This window comes from Bos indicus x Bos taurus, chromosome 7 (genome assembly GCF_003369695.1).
Source record: "Bos indicus x Bos taurus breed Angus x Brahman F1 hybrid chromosome 7, Bos_hybrid_MaternalHap_v2.0, whole genome shotgun sequence".
NCBI classification, from domain to species: domain Eukaryota; kingdom Metazoa; phylum Chordata; class Mammalia; order Artiodactyla; family Bovidae; genus Bos; species Bos indicus x Bos taurus.
The window spans coordinates 89,951,060-89,972,085 of NC_040082.1; the positions used below are offsets into that span (position 1 = coordinate 89,951,060).

Here is a 21,026-nt window from a genome sequence, read left to right on the forward strand (position 1 = left end):
GCAATCAGTGGGGGACCAGCCAAAATTCACCCTCTGGTCCCCCTCTACTTCTGGAGACCTGGGCATGGTGACTTCTTGGCTTTTTTGGGAGCAGCTTCCACTCCTGAGATTCTATGGCCAGGCTCCTGTCCAGTTTCTCGTCCTGGTCCCAAAGGTCCTCTCGTCAGAGTAACCTTCTTTGGCTCCCCCTGCCCCACGTTTCAAGCCACAGATGAGCCCTGCTACATCTCCCATCCCCTCCCTGGGCTTTATTTTCCTCTCACACACACTTTATCACCATCTGATAGGCTTGGATATACATATATTTAGGATATTTCTTTGTCTGTCAAGGGTATCCCACAGGGAGGTAGGGGGGCGTTTGACGTTTCAGTCCCATCTTTGCGTAGACTGCCTGCCACGTAGGAGGCACCACATACAAGTTTGCAGGGAGAATGAATGGCCCTGGCTCTAAAGCTGCCGATTCTGCATTGAAACCCTGGGGCCCCACGGGTGGGACAGCCTCCCCCAGGAGTCAGGCCTGGTTGTGCCTCCATGTCCCCATCTGTGCAGGGGGCTGGAATGAACTTGGGGCGCTGTCTGCATGAAACCCACCTCCCGTAATACACAGAAGTGCTTAAAGCAGTATGTGCCCCTGGGCCTTGGATGTTCTTTTAAAAAAAATATCAGGATGGGGGACTTCCCTTAGCAGTCCAGTGGTTAAGATGCCAGGCTTCTAATGCAGGGGGCGCTGGTTTGATCCTTGGTGGGGGAACTAAAATTCCACATGTTTCTCAGGATGGCCAAAAAGTTATAAAAAAAAATAAATATTAAAGATGGTGGCAGGTATTCTGAGGATTGCGTCTAATTGGCCCAGAGGAAGGGAAGAGGGGCGTGGGCCAGGGAGGGCGTCAGAGGCTCAGGGAGGACGGAGAACCGGGTCCACCCCTTCTCCAGAATGAGGAAGGAGGCCCAGCGTGCACCCAGGCGGCTGGCCTTTCCTCCCCGGCCCGCCCTCCCCCGAGGCGCCCACCTCATCTCTGAGCTCTTCTGCCGTCAACCTGTCGGGCCGGGCCAGGCAGGTCTGAGGATGGGCGGGGAGCCCTGAGCCAGCATCTTTTCTCCTCCTCCACCCCGGGGCTGGCACACAGGCCTAGAGAAGCTGGGCCGGCCGGTAACCCAGGCCGGGAAGCCAGGGGGTCCCTGGGGGGGCGACCCCCACGACAAGGGAGGCCCTTCCCACCGGTGCCAGGAGCCCTCCCCAGAGCGGCCGGGCTGGGGTTCCTCCCAGGGCGGGGGCGGGGGCGATGCCGCCTCGTGCCCGCTGAGGCCCTGTCATGGCTCGCTCGCTCACCTGGCGCTGCTGCCCCTGGTGTCTGACCGAGGACGAGAAGTCGGCGGCCCGGATCGACCAGGAAATCAACAAGATCCTCCTGGAGCAGAAGAAGCGCGACCGAGGGGAGCTGAAACTGCTGCTTCTGGGTGAGTCGGAGGCCACCCAGGGCGGGGCAGCCTGGGAGCCCACTTTCAGGATGAATCAACTGAGGCTCGGTTCCTCCTCCCAGGGAGGGAGCTGTGGGCCCGTTCCCTTGGCCCAGCCACCTCCTGGGCATCTGCAGGGATGGAGGTGGCTCAGTTGGGTGGCCCGACTCTGGCCTGGCTGGCCCAGCCTGCCCTACGGGCTCCTGAGTCATGAGAAGGGAATGAGCTGCCCAGCGCCGGGACCTCCAGCCTAGCCCTGTGACCGTGGAGAGTCCAGGACCCTTCCGTCCCCCTGAGGGCTTGACCTAGGTTTGTTCTGGTGGTTCATTAGGACAAGTCCCATGGTCAAAGCATGGCCAAGCACCTTTAATGGATTGATTAATTGATGGATCGGTTCATTCATTCAAGATGTACTGCATAATTCCTAGAGGTGGGGTACAATAGAAGGGGAGATGGAGCGTTGTGTGTCCCTGACTTTAGGGACCTCAGCTTCTGGTGACAGAGCCAGACTGTGAGCCTATAAACTAACAAGTAGATAAAATAATTTCCGGCAGCAAGAAGAGGAGGTAAACAAAACCCTCTGTGAGGGAGCTGGGGTGATTCGGGTGTGACGGATTGGAAGGCTCTGAAGTTGTGACCTCTGAGACCTCACGTCTTATGGTCCACATGTGTCCACTCCCCCAGCCACTTTGCCCTGTGTGTGGCCCCACAGGCCTAAGCCCAGGGACCCCAACCTTGGAGGGTCTCCTGGGAATGCCTGAGCCCTGGACGAGGGCTGGGGAAGGCCCTGAGGTCCCAAATTCCCACCTGCCTGCCCTGGGACAAAGGGCAGGGCTTGGTCATCTGGATAGCCGCCCTGTCTCTTCTCCTGCTCAGTGGGAAGGGGCAGCCCTCAGCGATGGAAAGAGAGGAGAAAGTGGGGCACAGCCCCCCAGTGAAGCCATCTGAGCCTGGAAGGGGTTTTTATTTTGTTTTGGTTTTTTGACCTCGCCCTATATGGTATATGGGCTCTTAGTTCTCTGGCCAGGGATCGAACCCATGGTCCCTGATGTGGAATCTTAGGGTATTCCTTTGAGTCTTCCTTTGGAAGTCACAGGAAAGTTTTAATTAAGACTTTAATAGCTATCTCTATTCACTTTCTGAAATAACTAGGCTTTTATATATTATATGGTATTTACTATTTTTTAATAAATAGAGCTACATTGGCTATTCTTTTGTGAGCTCTGGTTATTGGTATCTTCCAAATAATTTGTCTGTTTCCTTGAAGTTTTCAAGTATACAGGTGTACAATTTTTTCTAACACTCCTTTGTTATCCTTTCATGTCTGTAGGATTTGTAGTGATGTCTCTTTTTCCATTCTTTGTCTTCTCTTCCTTTTGGGGAAGCTAAGAGCTCAGTTTGGAGAAGGCAATGGCACCCCACTCCAGTACTCTTGCCTGGAAAATCCCATGGACGGAGGGGCCTGGTGGGCTGCAGTCCATGGGGGTCGCTAGGAGTTGGACACGACTGAGCGACTTCACTTTCACTTTTAACTTTCATGCATTGGAGAAGGAAATGACAACCCACTCCAGAGTTCTTGCCTGGAGAATCCCAGGGACGGGGGAGCCTGGTGGACTGCCGTCTATGGGGTTACACAGAGTTGGACACGACTGAAGTGACTTAGCAGCAGCAGCAGCAGCAGCAGGAGCTCAGTTGGGCTAGGGGTTTGTCAGTGTTAGCGATCCTTCCTTGCACATCTCAGGTTTCTCTAACCGTGCCTCAGGACCTCTGCACTTGCTGTTCTCCCTGCCAAGGGCTCTCAGCATCCCTACAAGCCTTTGCCTGGCCAGTGGGTCTCAGCTCAAGTGCCACCTCCTCAGAGACGTCTTCCCTGATTTCCCTGGCTTCAAAGTCAGACCCATCCTTCTTCCTCTGCCCAGTTTTTCTTCATAGCACTCACTTCGTGACACTCTCTCTGGTATTTTCCTGTTTCCTTTTTCACCATCTGTCTCTCCAGTGACACAGCAAACAACACAGAGGTAGAGACCATGTCCATCTTATTCACTCCTTTGTCCTCAGCATTTTTCAGGAGTACAGTGGCCTGGTCATGAGGGCATGCTTTATAAATGAGTGAATGAATGAATGAATCCAGTTTCCGGGGTGATTTTCCCCAGAGTTATACTGTATCTTCCTAGAGCTGGTAGAGTCCTTTGCTCCACTGACTACTGGACAGCCAGCCCCAAATCAGGAAGCCACTTCTGCTCGTGGTCAGGGGGAGGGGAGAAGGGAGATTGTTCACATGTCCAAGCACTGATGTAGCCCTGTGGACAGCCTGCTGGACTGTGGTTTCAACCACCCCCATCCAAGCCCCAAGGGCTGCCTCCACACCTGCCCTCCTTCTTAAAAACAGGAATTGAATTTAAAAGTTTTTGATTTTTTTCTGGGCGATAGTTGATCCTTTTGAGGAAGAAGCCCAAGGGACCAGGGGTCTGTCCCTGGCAGGAAGTAGTCACCACATTGAGAAGGGGGAGGAGTCTGAAGCAAACAATTAAAGTAGCCATCTCTGGGACTTCCCCGGTGGTCCAGTGGTTAAGACTCCAAGCTTCCATGGCAGGGAGTGCAGGTTTGATCCCTTTTTGTGGAACTAAGATCTTACATGCCATGCAGTGTGTCCCCTCCAATAATAATAATAATAATAATAATAATAATAAAGAAGCCAGCTATGTCTGTCCTATGTGAGGTGGGAACCATTCCTATCCCCAGATGGGGAAACCAAGGCCCAGAGAGGTGAAGCAACTTGTCCAAAGTCACAGAGCCAGGACTGGAGCCTAGAATTCCAGTTCCAAAGTCCACGCTGTTGACTGCCCTGTCAGATGGGGAAACTGAGGCCCAGGGAGGTGGCAGGATTGGGTCTGGAGTCTGCAGCCGGTTTGGAGGCAGAGCTGGGCATGGAAGCTGAGCTGTGTGGTCTCCAGCTGCCCGGGCCTGACCCCCTTGGCCCCAGGAGCCCCGTCTTCCAGGAGTGGATGGTGGGGTGGGGGCTGCAGTTTCCCATGGAAGGAGCCACCCAGTGTCTTGTGATGCCTGGGACTTGGCGCAGCTCCTGGCCTCTGCATTTCCACTTCCTCCCCCGTGCCCAGGAGGAAGCGGACACTTCCCGTCTGGGCTTCGAGGCTGTGCCAGGTGGAGACAGCTCTCCTACGTCTTTCGGCGTCATTTGGGGAGCTTCCTGAACCATACCACGAGAGGCTCCTGAATCCTCAGTGATTCTAGGAGTAATGGCTGCAAAGGTGAAGTGTTTCAGACTTCAGGTTGGGACTCACACGTGAGTCATGAAACCCAAGTTCTGGGTGGCAACCAGGCTTTTTTTTTTTTCTTTAACGAAACAGTGCATCCCAACAAAATTAACTGTTGCTTGGTGAGATCTCTGTTTGTGCTCGCAGAGGAGCAGCCCAGAGGAAGGTCAAAGAATGTAGTTCCCGGCCGTAGGTCTCACTGCCATTTTGGCAGCACCCAGAGAAGCCGATGAGCTTCGGAGTGTGTGGAGAAAAATCCTATTAACTGATATTTTGATGATGCCTGACTCAGCCTACCATCCACATCCTGTTTTGTTGGTGAAGGATCCACAAGGGTTTGTTTTTACTCCTCTGCTTCTCCATTAGCTGTGTGACCTTGGGAAAGTCACTGCACCTCTCTGAGCCCCCATGTCTCCACTGTGAATGGGAACACAGCAGGAATGTTTGTGAGGATCCACCAAGGTCAGTCAGAGAGGACCTGGGCTCAGGGCTTGGCAGATGCTAAGACTTAAATCTTTGTTGCTGGGAAGACACGAATGATGACAATGATTCATGCAGCACCTGGGGAATTTCCCAGAATGATCATGAAAGAGCCCAAGAACTCTGGACTCAAAACTGTGTTTTAGTCCCAATCTGGCCACTCACCAACTGCAGGACCCCACCAATCTGGGACTCAGTTCTTCCACCTGAAAAGTGGAGCCAAGGGCCATTGTTCTTGTGGGCTTGGGGGAGCTGGGGCATGGACCCCCCCACCAGACTACCCAGGTAGTACAGTGGTTAGGACTCCTCGCTTCCATTGCAGGGGAAGTAGGGTCAATGCCTGGTTGGAGAACTAAGGTCCCACATGCCACGTGATATGCCAAATAAATAGAGCTGTTAAAAAGCAGAGACCAGCCCACCTCTCCAGGTTTCCCAGTGGGAGGTGAGGTTGTGGGTTTATCTCACCGACTGTGATAGTCAGATATCCCACTGCAGGAATATTTAGTGAGTTTGATGTATCTCTGTCCTGAAACCCAAGGAATTTCAGAATCTGAGACAGGTGGCTCCTGACTGAAGGGGTGGTGTCTGTTTGTTGTTAATTTGTTTATAGTAAACATTTAACTTATTTAATCGTTGGCCATGCTGCATGGCATGCGGGATCTTAGTTCTTCATCCAGGGATCGAACCCATGCCCCCTGCATTGGAAGCACAGAATCTTAACCACCGGACCACCAGGAAAGTCCTGGAAACTTTTTATTTTGGAATCACTTTCAATGGACAAAAACGTGGCAAAGACTGCACAGAGAATTCCCAACTTCTGAACAGCTTCCTCTATGATGACTTCTTACATAAGTGCCCTGGGCTGTCATAGCTGAGATATTAACGTGGGAACTGTACCCTTAAGTTTCTGTGAACTCAACTCCAAACTTTAGATATCACTGGTTTTTCCACAAATACCCTTTTCTCATTTCAGCCTCCAATGCAGTATCTCACCTGGCGTTTGAGGGGTTTTCCCCCCACTTTCTTAACTTTACATTTTGAAATGCTTTCAGAGTTTCAGAAAAGTTGTACTGGATTCTCCTGAAAATGTTAATATTTTATCTCATGCCCTTTATTCCCTCTCCATACACATACACATATACACTATATATATGTGTGTGTATATATTTGTAATTTACATGATGTATGTCTATAGCTTACTTGCTATATATTTATTTTTTAAAATGCAATTGCATTTAAAAATATTTATTTATTTGGCTGCTCTGGGTCTTAGTTGCAGCATATAGAATCTTTAGTTGCAGTATCAGATTATTTAGTTTTGGCACGTGGGATCTAGTTCCCTGACCAGGGATTGAACCCAGGACCCCTGCATTATGAGTGCAGAGTCTTAGCCACTGGACCACCAGAGAAGTCCCACCTTGCTATACATTTATATATTTAATACGGATATATTCATTGTTTTTTGATCCATTTGTGAGTACAGTTTCAGCCCTGATCGTTTTTTAAAATTTTATTTATTTTTAATTGGAGGATAATTACTTTTCACCTGTTTATCCTCCAAATACTTCTGTGGGTTTGGGTCCCACTAAAAGGCAAAGACCCCCAGGACGATGATGAGCGGCTGACGCATGTGATACAGTCTTGTCTCCATCACGTCCCACCAGTGTTTCCAGTCTCCCCATGAATGTCCTTTGGGGTAACAGAAAAGTGACTCTTTTTCTTGGATCTCAAGTGCAGTAGTGTCACCAGCCCAGCCCTCACTGCACTCAAATGTGCGGGGGCAGGGAGGGACTGGGCCCCGCCATGGGTGATATGGGGGATCACTCTCTCTTCCGCCACTTCCCACACTCCCTGCCTCCTCCCCACTATGTTCCCACTGCTCCCGGTTCCTCTTTCTGGCTCCAGCCAGGCTACCCCTTCCCTTTCTGCAGCTGGTCTCAGTTCCTCCTGCACGAGTGTCCCCCGCCCTTGGAGGGACCCCACGCCAGGGTCCCCCAGGGGCTGGCAGGGTGATGGAGGTGTGGGAGGAGGCCTCCTGGCCATGTACCTCTCACCTGGCTGTCAAGCCCATTTCACAGATGAGAAAACAGAGGCTCCAAGAGGGAGATATTGGGGCTCAGAGAGCAGCGAGCCAGGCCTTTCTCTTTGAGCTCCTGGTCCTGGGCTCTGGAAGGTTCTAGTGTTAATATCACAGACCCACTCCTGGCTTTTGGGCCATGCAACCCTGCACTCAGAAGGGCCCTGAGGGTTCATCCTGCACTTGGCCCTGGAAATTCTGTAGATGAGCCTGCAAGGAGCCTCATCCCACTCTGTTTCACTGTGAGGTTGTGTGGGTTCTGTCTCCCAAGTATCTCATGTGAATGTCCCCTTCGGTCTCACTCCACTTGGCCACCTGGGTCAGCCTGAACCATCTGGCTGGTGGGAAACCCTCCCTGTAGTAACCAGAGAGCACCTGTGAGCACCTGCGTCAGGCCCTGCCCCTCCTCTGCCCACAGCCTTCCAGGCTTCCACCTCCCTGAGGGTAAAAGCCCAAGTTCTCCTGTAGCCCACAAGCCTCTGCATGACCAGCCCCATCCCCTCCCTGCCCTCCCCTCCTCCCTCCCCCTTGCTCACTCTGCTCCAGCCACACGGGTCTCCCATCTGTTTGTCAAACACATCAGGCACCGTCCTGCCCCAGGGTCTTTGCACATGCTCTGTCCGCTGCCTGGTGCTCCCTTTCCCCACACCTTGACACGGGAGCAACCTTCTCAGCCTTCAGATCTCAACCCCAATGTTACCTCCACTGAGAAGTGTTCCATGCACTTAGCAGTAGTCACTTAATCACTCTATTTATCCTGTTGTTTTTCCTTCATAAAACTTTCTCTACCTGAAATAATTATAGCAAATAATGATAACAGTAATTATAATTATGGTAAAGACTACTACTGCTAATAGTAGTGAACAGGAATGTAACTCTTACTATATCAAAGTGCATTCTAAGCCAGGGGTCCACAGACTTTTTCTGTAAAGGGCCAGATATAAAATCGTTTTGGGCTTCCCAGGTGGCTCAGTGGTAAAGAATCTTCCTGCCATGTGGGAGACTTGGCTTCAATCCCTGGGTCAGGAGGATCCTTTAGAGAAGGAAATGGCAACCGACTCCAGTATTCTTGCTGGGAGAATCCCATGGACAGAGGAACGTGATGAGCCACAGTCCATGGGGTCTCTAAAGAGACAAGACTTAGTGACTAAACAGCACGGCACAGTAAATCTTTCCAGCTTTGCAAGCTGGAGGGTCTCTGACTGCTCAACTGTGCTGCTGTCCCAAGAAACCAGCTCTAGATAATTTATATACAACCAGGTGTGGCCATGTGCCAATTAAAACTTTATTTGCTGTGCTTAGTCGTGTCCAACTCTTTGAGACCCCATGGACCGTAACGCACCAGGCTTCTCTGTCCATGGGGATTCTCCAGGCAAGAATACTGGAGTGGGTTGCCATGCCCTTCTCCGGGGGAATCTTCCTGACCCAGGGATCAAACCCAGGTCTCCCGTAATGCAGGAGGATTCCTTACCATCTGAGCCACCAGGAAAGCTCATGAATACTGGAATGGGTAGCCTATCCCTTCTCCAGGGGATCTTCCCTACCCAGAAGTCAAACGGGGTCTCCTGAATTTCAAGTGGATTCTTTACCAGCTGAGCTACCAGGGAAGCCCAGAACTTTATTTACTGACTCTGAAACCTGAATTTCATGTAATTTTCAGGTGTCATCAAACAGCGTCTAGATTCCTCTCAGCCATGAAAAAATGCAAAAACTAACCATTTAAAAACTGTAAAAATTGTAATCGTGAAAATAACTAGAAATGTAAAAACCATGCACACTGTAAAAATTTGCTGGCCATGCAAAAACAGGTGGCTGTCAGGAATTCCCTGGAGGTCCAGTGGTTAGGACTCCACACTTTGACTGTCGAGGGCCTGGTTCAATCCTTGGTTGGGGAACTGAGATCCCACAAGCCATGCAGCTCAGCCAAAAACAAAATGCAAACAACACCAAAAACAGGGACTTCCCCAGGGGAGTCTAGTGGGTAAGACATCAACCTCACAATGTAGGGGACCTCGGTTTGACTTCTGGTCGGGGAACTAGATCCGCCATGCTGCCAAGAAGACCCAGCATAGCCAAATAAATAATAATCATGAAACAGAAAATCAAATCAAATCAAACAAAAATGAAACAAAAACAGGCACTGACAAGGTTTGTCCGAGGGCCAGTGGTTTGTTGACCCTCCAGGACTACGTTTTCATGAACCAGTTTAACCCTCACGCCACCCAGCAAACCACGTTTTACAGGTGGAGACACAAACACCAGGGCCGTGAAGGTGCTCACCCAGGGTCATGGAGCCGGGATGTGAGCCCCATTGCCCGGGGGTGGCGGGTGCCAGGTGGCGGGAGCCCCCCGGGGGCTGAGCTGACCATGGTGGCCGTTTCCCCAGGTCCCGGGGAGAGTGGAAAGAGCACGTTTATCAAACAGATGCGTATCATCCATGGGGCGGGCTACTCGGAGGAGGACCGCAAGAACTTCCGGCCCCTAGTCTACCAGAACATCTTCATATCCATGAGGAGCATGATCGAAGCTATGGAACGGCTACAGATCCCCTTCAGCTGGCCCGAGAGCAAGGTGAGCCCTGTGGGGAGGGGGCTCCCTTAGGGCGTCCAGGTGGGACCGCATCCCCTCAGATCGCCTAAGTTCTTAAGAACCGCCTCCTCCAAGGTTTCTTGGGATCCTGGTGTGCATGTAAGGCAGCTTAGCACCAGCTGGTGGCTCAGTAGGTAAAGAATCCGCCTGCAATGCAGGAGACCTGGGTTCGATCCCTTGGTCACGAAGATTCCCCCGGAGAAGGGCATGGCAACCCACTCCAGTATTCTTGTCTGGGAAATCCCACAGCCAAAGGCGCCTGGTGAGTTACAGTCCATGGGGTTGCAAAGAGCTGGACAGGGCTGAGAGGCTAAACAGTTTCAATTTCAGCACCAGCATGTGCCCCCACCTCAAGGGTTCCCCCATGGACCCCCAAGGCTCAATCATCTCTCCCTCGGACCTTATGATGCCTGGTAGGAGTCCTGAGTGGGCATATGTTTTCTTCTAGAAGTATTATTATGGTGGACTGGTTCCTGAGCCCTGCCCCACCCTGCTGAGGGAACAGTGCTATGCAGACCATGTGTCACATCACCCCTCTTTTTATATTTCATTTTATTTTATTTTTGGCTGTACCAGACCGCGTGTGGGATCTTAGTTCCCTGACCAGGGATCAAACTTGCACCTCCTGCATTGGAAGCAAGGAGTCTTAACCACTGGAACACCAGGGAAGTCTCCACTCTTCTTTTTAAAGATTTTATTGTATGAAGAACATTCCACATGAAATCTACTCTCTTAGCAAATTTTAAGTGCACAATACAGTATCAGTAACTGCAGATACAATGTCATAAAGAAAGAATTCTAGAAGGCGTTCCCCTTGACTAAGAGAAACTTTATTTATATCAACCCCCAACCCATCCCCTCAGCCCATTCCATTCCCTGTGTCCGTGCACTTGCTGCTTCCAGATTCTTTGTGTAAGTAGAATCAGGCAGGATCTGTCCTATGACTGGCTTATCTCACTTAAAATAATGTTCTCAAGGTTTATCCGCCTTGTCCTCTGTTGCAGAATTTACTTCTCTTTAAAGGCTGCATAGTAGTCCCTATATCTACATCCTTATTCATTCATCCATCGATGGGCATTTAGGTTCTTTCCACATCTTGGCTACTGTCAGTAACGCTGGGATGAGCCTGAAAGTGCAGATATCTTTTCAAGATCCTGATTTCATACCCAGGAGTGGAATTGCTGGATCATATGGTAGCTCTATGTTTAAAAAACAAATTATTTGCTTATTTATTTTTTTGGCTGCTGCACACAGCCTGTGAGATCTTAGTTCCCTGACCAGAAATTGAATCTGGACCCTCGGCAGTAAAAGTGTGGAATATTAACCACTGGGCTGCCAGGGAATTCCTGGTGGCTCTATTTTTAATTTGGGGGGAACTTCCAAACTGTTTTCCACAGTGGCTGTACCAGTTTACGTTCTCCCCAGCAGCATACACAGCTCCTGACCCCTAAGGCCTCAGGGTTGGTTCACTATGAGTCTTCTCTCCTTAGCTTGCAGACGGCTGTCCTCTGTATCCTCACATGGCCATCCTTCGGTTGTGTTTGTGTCCCAATCTCTTCTTATAAGGGCACTCCGGACTAGGGCCACCTTCATGACCTCCTGGTAGCTTAATTACCTCTATAAAAAGATAATTCAAACATAAACAAGAGCGCCTGCTTCCGGTGCAAAGAAAAGCGGACAGATGGAGCAGAGGTTGCTGTCCCGTGCAGGGTCACCCGAACTGGCGCTCCTTGCGCGTGCGCCCCTGCTGCCCCTGTGGCCTGCAGACACGCGCGCCAAGGGGGCAGAGACGGCAGGAGGGCAGCCCCGCCCCCCGCCGCCCTGTCCTGCTGCTCTGACCCGCCCCGTCCGTCCCTTCCCAGCACCACGCCAGTGTGATCATGAGCCAGGACCCCTACAAGGTGACCAAATTCGAGAAGCGCCACGCTGTGGCCATGCAGTGGCTGTGGGAGGACACCGGCATCCGCGCCTGCTATGAGCGCCGGCGAGAGTTCCACCTGCTTGACTCGGCTGTGTAGTGAGTCTGGGGTCCGCGGGCTGGGTAAAGGACCAAAGTCTGGGGCGGGAGGCTGTGCCTGGACAGTCTGAGGAGACCCATTCCCAGGGAGCCAAGCAGGCAGAGCGGCCCCAAGGCTGGTCGGCTTCCACTGCGGGGGTGCTGTGGGTGGTCTTGACTCCCAGGTGAGGGTGTTCCTGGGGTGACGTTGCTCACAGGTGACTCAGTTCCTGGGGTGCACTGTTACTAGGGTGACACAGCTCCTGGGGTGACACCGTTTCTGGGGTGATGGCACCTCGAAGGTGACTATTCTAGGATGACATTGCCCTGGGGTGACACCGTTTCTGGCGTGAGACCATTTCTGGGGTGATGGTGTCCTGGGCTCAACGCTGGCTTCTAGTCCTCAAGGGTATCACTGCTCTTGTGGCAGTGACACACCTGGGGTGACACCCTCCCCAGAGAGACACACTGCCCTGAGGGTGAAGCTGCTTCTCCCTGAGGCTCCTGTGGCCTCAGGCTGTGCTCCTCAGCCACCTGGGACCCACAGAAATGCTGGCCTCTCTCTGGGGGCTCTCCTCCCCCAGCAGGGTCCTCATGGGGCCCTGGGTCAGGGGAAATCTGAGAAGTAAAGGGAGGTTGCAAGGCCATCACTCAGGTCTTCCGGTTCCACAGCTACTTGTCGAATCTGGACCGTATCACGGAAGAGGGCTACATACCTACCGCACAGGACGTGCTCCGCAGCCGCATGCCTACCACCGGGATCAACGAGTACTGCTTCTCCGTGCAGAAAACCAACCTGAGGTGAGCACAGAGCTTGGAAGCTCTTGTAGGAGGGCCAAAGGAACTGCAGCGCTGAGGGCTGAGTAGGAGTTGTCTGTCCCAGCCCACAAAGGGCCTGTCAGGCTGGAGGAGGCAAAGCTGGGTATAGACATCTCCATCCCCGCATGGAGTCAGGACTGGGACCTGGAAGGGCCCACACATAGCCCCCAGAGTTCTGGGAGGGAAATCTTTCTGGAGGAGGAGGCATTGGTCTTAGGGCATTGAAGAATGATTAGGAGTTCACTAGAGCTATGGGGTGATGGGAAGGAGGAGACAGAGACTGTGCGGTCAGGGCTAGATCAGAGGGATTGATTTGGAGCTGGGGAAGCTCAGGGGGTGATCCCTCTAGTGATCAATGAGGGGTTCAGGCTGGGCGTCAGGAGACCCAGGAGGAGGCAGGAGCCATGGTTCAGGCAGACAGGGTTGGGAAAGGTCTGGGCAGTGGCCACGAGCATGGAAATGATGGAATGGTGCAAGAAATGTTTCTGATGTAGAATGGGTGAGTGTGGGAATTAGAGCAGGCAGTCAAAAATGACTTGCTGTGAGTTTCCCATCAAGATGATGGTGTAGATGGTAAAAACCACTGTGGTGGTGGTAGAGAGGGAGGTGTTAGAAAAGCCGATGGAGTTATTTGGGGGCAGGTTGGGTCTGAGGAGTCTGGGACATCTGGGAGATGGCTGGGCGCAAACAGGCCTGAGCTGGAAGACAGAGAGGTGTGGGGGTCCCGTGCAGCCAAGAATGGTCCATGCAGAGCCATGACCAGTGTCAAAGACCAAGAAAAGGTCAGAGAGACGAGCAACTTCTGGAATTGGCCTTTAGAGAATCTTCAACGACCTTAGCAAGATGGTGACAGAGAGCTGTGCAGGTGTGCCTGAAAACCTCCAGTGTTCAACCCACTCATGTTGACCTCTTGTTTCCTTGAATGGCCCTCCCTCTTGGCTCCATGCTTTTGAAACAAGAAGGTTCATAATTTACTGTTTGCATTTGGGTCTTCTCCACTAGATGGAGAGCCCCTTGAAGTTACAGCTTGAGACTGATTCTACTGCTTCTCTGATTGATATATTATGTGATATTGAGTGAGTGTGTGTGCTCAGTCGCTTCAGTTGTGTCCAACTCTTTGCGACTCCCTGAACTGTAGACCTTCAGGCTCCTCTGTACATGGGATTTTTCTGACAAGAATACAGGAGTGTGTTGCCATGCCCTCCTCTAGGTGATCTTTCCAATCCAGGGATTCAATCCACATCTCCTTTGTCTCCTGCATTGCAGGTGTATTCTTGACTATTGAGCCATTGGGGAAGCCATCGCTTCTCTAGTGATAATCAACTGAATGTCAGAGTGCAAGTTTGTATATATGAGTGTATGGTTGGAAAGATAGAAGAATGGATGGGTGGATGGATGGTAGATAGATGGGTGGATAGATGGATGGAAGGTTGGATGGATGAAGGGATGAGTGAATGGATGAGTGGATTGTTGGGTTGGTGAATGGATAGATGGATAGGTAGGTGGATAGATGGATCAATGGGTGGCTGTATGAGTGGATAGATGGATAGATAGATGGATGAATGCATGAATGATTGGGTGAATATGTGGACAGATGGGTGACTAGATGGGTGGGTGGAAAGATGGATAAACGAGGAGGTGGGTGGATGGATGAACAGGTGGATGGGTGAGTTGGTGAAAGTTTGGGAGTAGAAGTAGTGGTTGGGGAAGTTCAGAGGAAAGACTGGGTGGAGGAGGGGAATTTTCAGAAGGGGAAACTTAAGTCCATTCTCAAGGCAAAGGTGAGGGCTCAGAGGAAAGGGAGACTCTGAGCTGGGAGGCTGGAGAGTAAGTGAACCCCACAGCTGTCTCAGCCCCTGGAGCCCCATTTGAAGCCACTGCCTCCCCCATATGACCCTGGACACAGGGTCTGAGGGAATCTGGGGATCACCAGAAAGGCCAGTTTTGGGACTCAGGAGCCTCAGGCACCAGTCTGGATTTTCCTCCTGTACATCAGGGCAAGTCTTTTCTTGCTCTGAGGCTTCTGGCATTTCCTGCCTGCTGCCTGAGTAATGGTCGTATCCCCGGGTAAATGACGCAGGGTTTGTTATCAGCGACCCATATTTCTTAGAAGAGACAACAGGAAGGCGGGAGGGCTCAGGTTTTTGTTGTGGTGTGTCTGGGGGTGGAGGCGAACACTCGTCCTGGGACGCAAACAAAGGGGATGGCTCTTGTCCATCAGTGTGGCTGCTGGAAGCTCCCATGGTCACCCAGAACACAGCCAAGGGAAAACTGAGTTCTGGAGACATTTTGCAACTTCCCCTGGGTCATCAGTCAACAGGGCAGGCTGAGGATGTGTCCAATCAGCTGTCCTCTACTGTGGGGTAGAAGGCAGCCCAGCGCAACACAAGTTCAGGATAGTCCCCTCTCCTCTCTGTACTTACAGTTTTCTCATCTGTAAAATGGGTATAATAGTGATGCCTACCCCATGGGGTGAAAGGCAGTCACACACAGGTGGCTAGCATCTATTCTTGCTGCTATTAATGTTGATTGTGGCATGTCCCAGCCATGACTGGGGTCTGGGGCGCCATGTCTCAGGGTCCCTGATTGGGTCTGAGCTCTGACAGGAGATGGTTTCCCCGCAGGATCGTGGACGTCGGGGGCCAGAAGTCAGAACGCAAGAAGTGGATCCACTGCTTTGAGAACGTGATTGCCCTCATCTACCTGGCCTCACTGAGTGAATATGACCAGTGTTTGGAGGAAAACAACCAGGAGGTGAGCTGCCACTGGGGATGTGGGGGTGCTGTCTCCCCTACCCTCTTACTCACTCCTTGGCCCAGGGACCCTCAACTGAGCAGGAAAGCCTACCGCCACTCTTGAGGGAGTCTTTGTGTGTCTGGCGTGGCTTTGAGCTTCACCGTCCACTCTTTTGTGGCCAGACCGTTGAACCCCAATGCACAGATCCACAAGTATTTGTGAGACAAGGACCCTGGGGACACACACACACACACACACACACACACACACACACAGTTGGATACTCAAGCTTCAAGGCACACCACCCTATTCCCACACCCTGCAGCACAGTGTGTGTGTCCTGGGAGTATGGGTCATGCTGTGGGAATGGGGCTATGTCCTGTTTTTATTCAGGATTCTTCTCCTTTTCATGAATTCTTCTCCTAATTCAGCTTCCCTAGTGGCTCAGCGGTAAAGAATCCACTTGCAATGCAAGAGATGCAGGAGATGCGGGTTGAATTCCTGGTTCGGGAAGATCCCCTGGAGGAGGAAATGGCAACCCACTCCAGTATCCTTGCCTGGGAGATCCCATGGACAGAAGAGCCTGGCGGGCTACAGTCCATGGGGTCACAAAGAGTCAGACACGACCAAAGCGACTGAGCACGGTGAAGGTTGGGCACACTATTATCTCTGACATGTGCACTTTTCAGAGTTAAAGTTTCACATAGACAGTTTCAGGATCCAAGGGTCAGGTGTTATAATTTGTACTTTCGGGTTAAGTCAGATAGAATCAAACTGAGTCAGATAGAATCAATTTGAGGTCATTCTGACACAGATCTTGCTTGAACTGAGCCACACATGATGTCCCACTTTGCTTGGGCTGCTGTGATGAAGTCCCACAAACTGGGAGGTAGGGCTGGTACATGGGGAGTGGGTGGTGGAGCTGAAACAACAGAAATTTATTGTCTCATGGTCCTGGAGGCCAGAAATCTGAGGTCAAGGTGTCAGTGGGGCTGTTTCCTTCTGACCCTGTGAAAGAGAATCTGTTCCAGGCTCTCCCAACTTCTGGTGTGCTGACAATCTTTGGGATCCCTTGACTGGAGAAGACACCACACCATTTATGCCTCCATCTTCACATGGCCATCTCCCTGAGTCCTATTTTAAAAAATAATTTTAAAACTTTTTTGGCTATGCTGCATGGCATGTGAGATCTTAGTTCCCCAACCAGGGATGGAACCCTTGCCCCCTGCATTGTAAACACAGAGTCTTAACCACTGGGCCACCAGGGAAGTCCTTTGATTTCCCCTTTTTATAAGGACATTGGAGTCAGAGCCCACCCTACTCCAGTGTGACCGATTCTTAACTAATTACATCTTCAAAGACCCTATTTCCAAATCAGGTCTCATTCTGAATTTCCAGGTGGACATGAGTTTGGGGGTGGGGTACACTAGCCCAACGTACAGGCACAAAACAATCTTGGGCATACACAGGCAGCCGGTCCCACTGCCCTGAGTCCCAGCCTGGCGGGAACTGGGGAGCCTCAAGCTGCTGGATGGTGGGCTGCCAGCCCCATCTCCACCTGCGGGGAGGGCTCCTGTTCAGGACGAGCATCCATCTGGATCCATGACCAGCCTGTGCCTCCCAACCCAGAACCGAATGAAGGAGAGTCTGGCCCTGTTTGGGACCATCCTGGAACTGCCCTGGTTCAAAAGCACTTCCGTCATCCTCTTCCTCAACAAAACCGACATCCTGGAGGAGAAGATCCCCACATCTCACCTGGCTACGTACTTCCCCAGTTTCCGGGGTGAGTGGTTCTAGAACTTTCTATACCCTTCACTTTCCAAAAGCAGCTCCCAAGAGAGACAGTGGTTCAGGCCACACCTCAGCCTGGAGTCACTGGGGTTCCAAGTGCAGTCAGACAGACCTGAGTTCCAGACCCATCTCTGATCTCTGCCGGAGACCTCTGAGTCTCAGCTTCCACCTCCGTTGAATGGGGAGACGGTAACAGAAGCCTTAATACTGGGTGCTGAAAGCAGCAGAAATTTCCCCCTCATCGTTTAGGAGGCCAGAAGTCTGAATCAGGCCTCCCTCCTAATTTCTGGCGGTCACCTGTAATCCTTAGCATTCCGTGACTTGTAGTTGCATGTCTCCAATCTCTACCTCTGTTACCACGTGACTCTCTGTCTCTGGTTGTCTCTTCTCTTCTTTCTTTGTTCTTGGCTGTGCTGGGTCTTTGTCGCTGCATGTAGGCTTTCTCTCGTTGTGGGGAGTGGGGGCTATTCTTCGTTGTGGTGCACAGGCTTCTTATTGTGGTGGCTTCTCTCGTTGTGAAGCATAGGCTATAGGTGCATGGGCTTCAGTAGTTGTGGCTTATGGGCCCTAGAGCTCAGGCTTAGATGCCCTGCGGCAAGTGGAATCTTCCCAGACCAGGGATCAAACCCATGTCCCCCTGCACCGGCAGGCGGATTCTTATTCACTGTGCCACCAAAGAAGTCCCCATTTCTTCTCTTCTTACAAGGACATCAGTCATTGGGTTTAGGACATGACCTAACCTAGTGTGATCTCATTTTAGCTTAAAATGCACGTCCAAAACCCACTATGTGTAAATAAGGTCATATTCTGAGATTCTGAGTGGACATGGATTTGGTGTATCACCAAATTGTGAGTTTTGTGTATTCATCCTAATACACAATCAACCACAGTAAGTGAAACCCTTAGCATGAGCTTGGTGTGTAAGTCTTGATGATGTCACCACAGGTGTGCAGGGAAGGCAATGGCACCCCACTCCAGTACTCTTGCCTGGAAAATCCCATGGATGGAGGAACCTGGTAGGCTGCAGTCCATGGGGTGGCTAAGAGTCGAACATGACTTCACTTTCACTTTTCACTTTTATGCATTGGAGAAGGAAATGGCAACCCACTCCACTGTTCTTGCCTGGAGAATCCCAGGGACAGGGGAGCCTGGTGGGCTGCCGTCTATGGGGTCGCACAGAGTCGGACACGACTGAAGTGTCTTAGCAGCAGCAGCAGCAGCAGCCACAGGTGTGACCACTGGTCTGTCAGAGCCTGTGTGGCCAGTCTCACCCAATCTTACCCACAAGACTTGAGGTCTGGGTGACAGATGTCAGCTTGTTCCAGGAAGGTGGCCTGGACACTCTTCTCCCTCTTCCCCGAGCATCCCCTGGGCAGTTCGGAAGTGGGACCATGGCTTGGAGAGTTTGGATACAGGGATAAAGTAGATCGTTTTGAGGATGGTTTGTTTTCCTTCATGTCGCAGGGAACCCCCATAACTCATCCTTTCTGCCAGCCACAGAGGCTGGAGCACCCTTTGCTAACTTCTGACTCACGGTCTTCTCTCCTCTCTACTAAATAATATTCATGACAATAATAATAAGCCAATAACAGCTAATACATCTAACACTGATGGAAGCACCCTCGTGTACTGACTTGTTAAAAATGCTTATTAAAAATCGCTGTTCAGGAGCACTCATGTCTCTCACCACTATAGAGATGGGGAAACTGAAGCACACAGAGAGATATAGTTATTTGCCAAAAGTCACACAGCTAGTGACTGGCAGAGGCAGGATTCCCACCCAAGTTTCCTGGATCCAAAGCTGGCAGGTCGTAACCACTATGGGACCTGCCTTTAGGACAGAATGATGATAGTACAGACTCCTGAAAGCTTCTCTGATTGAACACTGAGCCTTCGACATGATTGTGTTGAGTCTTCACAACACTTTAGGGAGGCCTAGGACAGTTATGATCCCTGTTTTAAACAAATGAGGAAACAGACTCTCAGAGATTAGGTGGATTAACAGATAAGGTAACCCATCTTGTAAGTCGTGGAGGCGGGTCTTGGGGGGTTCCAGAAGCCCTTGACTCACTCTCTCTCTCTCTCTCTACATATATATGTATTTCATATATATGTGTGTCTGTGTGTATATGTATATATGTATACACACACACAGAGTCCGACACGACTGAAGCCTCTTATCAGCTTTATACACATACTTATACGTATATTTATACACATACGTATATGAATGAGATGGAGAGGGGGTGGAAATCCCATGTGTGCCTCACCAGGGCAGCCATCCCTGCCCTTCTCTTTCATCTCCCCAGGATGTCTTTCTCTGGACCTCCAGGCTCCAAGCCCAGCTAAGAGAGAGGGTCTTTAACACGGTTCTGTGCAGTCTCAGACACCAGCCTCATTGGTCCATTCCAGGCCATGTGACCCAAATGAGCCTACCCTTGAGGATCCTACTGGCTGGGCCTCAGTCTTGTGAATGGCTAGAAACACAAAAGATGGTGGAGGCTGGCAGGCACCCTGCCGGATGGTTCCTGCAGCCCCGATGTTGTCCAGAGTCTACCTTGGTCCCAGGAGGGAGGGACTCTCACCTGCCACACGAGCCGCGTGCTCTGACTGCTCACCCTTGTCCCCAGGCCCCAAGCAGGACGCGGAGGCAGCCAAGAAGTTCATTCTGGACATGTACACCCGCATGTATGCCGGCTGCGTGGACGGTGCCGACGGGGGAAGGAAGGGCCCGCGCTCCCGCCGCCTCTTCAGCCACTACACGTGCGCCACGGACACCCAGAACATCCGCAAGGTTTTCAAGGACGTACGGGACTCGGTCCTGGCCCGCTACCTGGACGAGATCAACCTGCTCTGACCCAGGCCCGCCGCTCCGAACTCGGACCCGCGAGGGGCAGGTGGAACCTGCGGGCAGTGGGCGCGGGGTGGGCCGGCGCTCAGCTAGCCCAGATGCCCCATGTCGCTCCAGCCCCAGACCCAGGTAGAGGAAGGACCACGAGTGAGCCGGCGTGGAAGGCCGGTCGCTATCCCCTTCCTTCTCCGCCCCTCGTCAGGACAGCCTCTGGATCCCCTGTCCCTTGACTCAGTTTACCTCCTCGGAGAGAAAACACAGTGGCCGTTTAGGAGGACAAGGTGCAGGAAAGGGTGAAAAGAGCAAGGGATCCAGGACTTGGGTGGGTGGGGCTCTCTCAGGACCCCCACCTATAGGCATGTCCTCTCAGGCAGAGACCCTTTGGGGCTTCTGTGCCAGTCCCGGGATGAGGGGAGTGGTCCTTCATGCCGGGGACGCGGGATCTGGCTCCCCCTAGCGGACAGGAACCGATATCCCAGCCTGAGGTCTGGGGAACTCAGGGACTTCCGTTTTCTTAGGAGAAAGAGACACCCTTTCAGAGCCTCTTGGCTCAAAGTGTGTCTTGCCTCGGTTTGCAGATGAAGGAAACCGAGGTCCACAGGCATCCGCCTTCCTTCCCAGGCTGGAAGCCGGGAGCACTGCATCTTACAACCTTCTGTATTTATTCCCTCACCTTCTGCATGGCCCCTTGCAGGGTGGACATTAAAGAAATGACATTCTGGAGACCTTTGGTTTCTTAGGGGCGTCCTGTTTAACACCCCACCCCCAAGCCCTGGCCCCCACTGTCCTATCGCAAGTCTCCTGTTCCGGACAGGGTAGCAACATGGCAAAGGAAGGAAAAAGTTCTACTTGTCCATCCGCTGTGCAGGGCACGGAACACAGAGCTGTGCGGGACTGTGTGCACTTTAAGCCAGGAAGTGAAGTCCAGCCTCTCTCTGTGACCATGGGGTCGTA

At 51.8% G+C, this 21,026-nt stretch overlaps 1 protein-coding gene and 1 non-coding gene across 2 annotated transcripts; one reads left to right on the forward strand and one right to left on the reverse strand.

Moving 5' to 3' along the window:
- Positions 1–944: 944 nt before the first annotated feature.
- Positions 945–20,797, forward strand: GNA15 (G protein subunit alpha 15). Its single transcript, XM_027547175.1, has 7 exons — positions 945–1,458; positions 9,677–9,861; positions 11,742–11,896; positions 12,548–12,676; positions 15,319–15,448; positions 17,060–17,213; positions 19,852–20,797. The coding sequence occupies exons 1-7, from the start codon at positions 1,314–1,316 to the stop codon at positions 20,076–20,078; spliced, it is 1,125 nt and encodes a 374-aa protein (XP_027402976.1). The 5' UTR covers positions 945–1,313; the 3' UTR covers positions 20,079–20,797.
- TRNAM-CAU lies at positions 6,550–6,622 on the reverse strand. Its single transcript has one exon. It is a non-coding gene; the product is annotated as a tRNA-Met (tRNA).
- Positions 20,798–21,026: the final 229 nt, after the last annotated feature.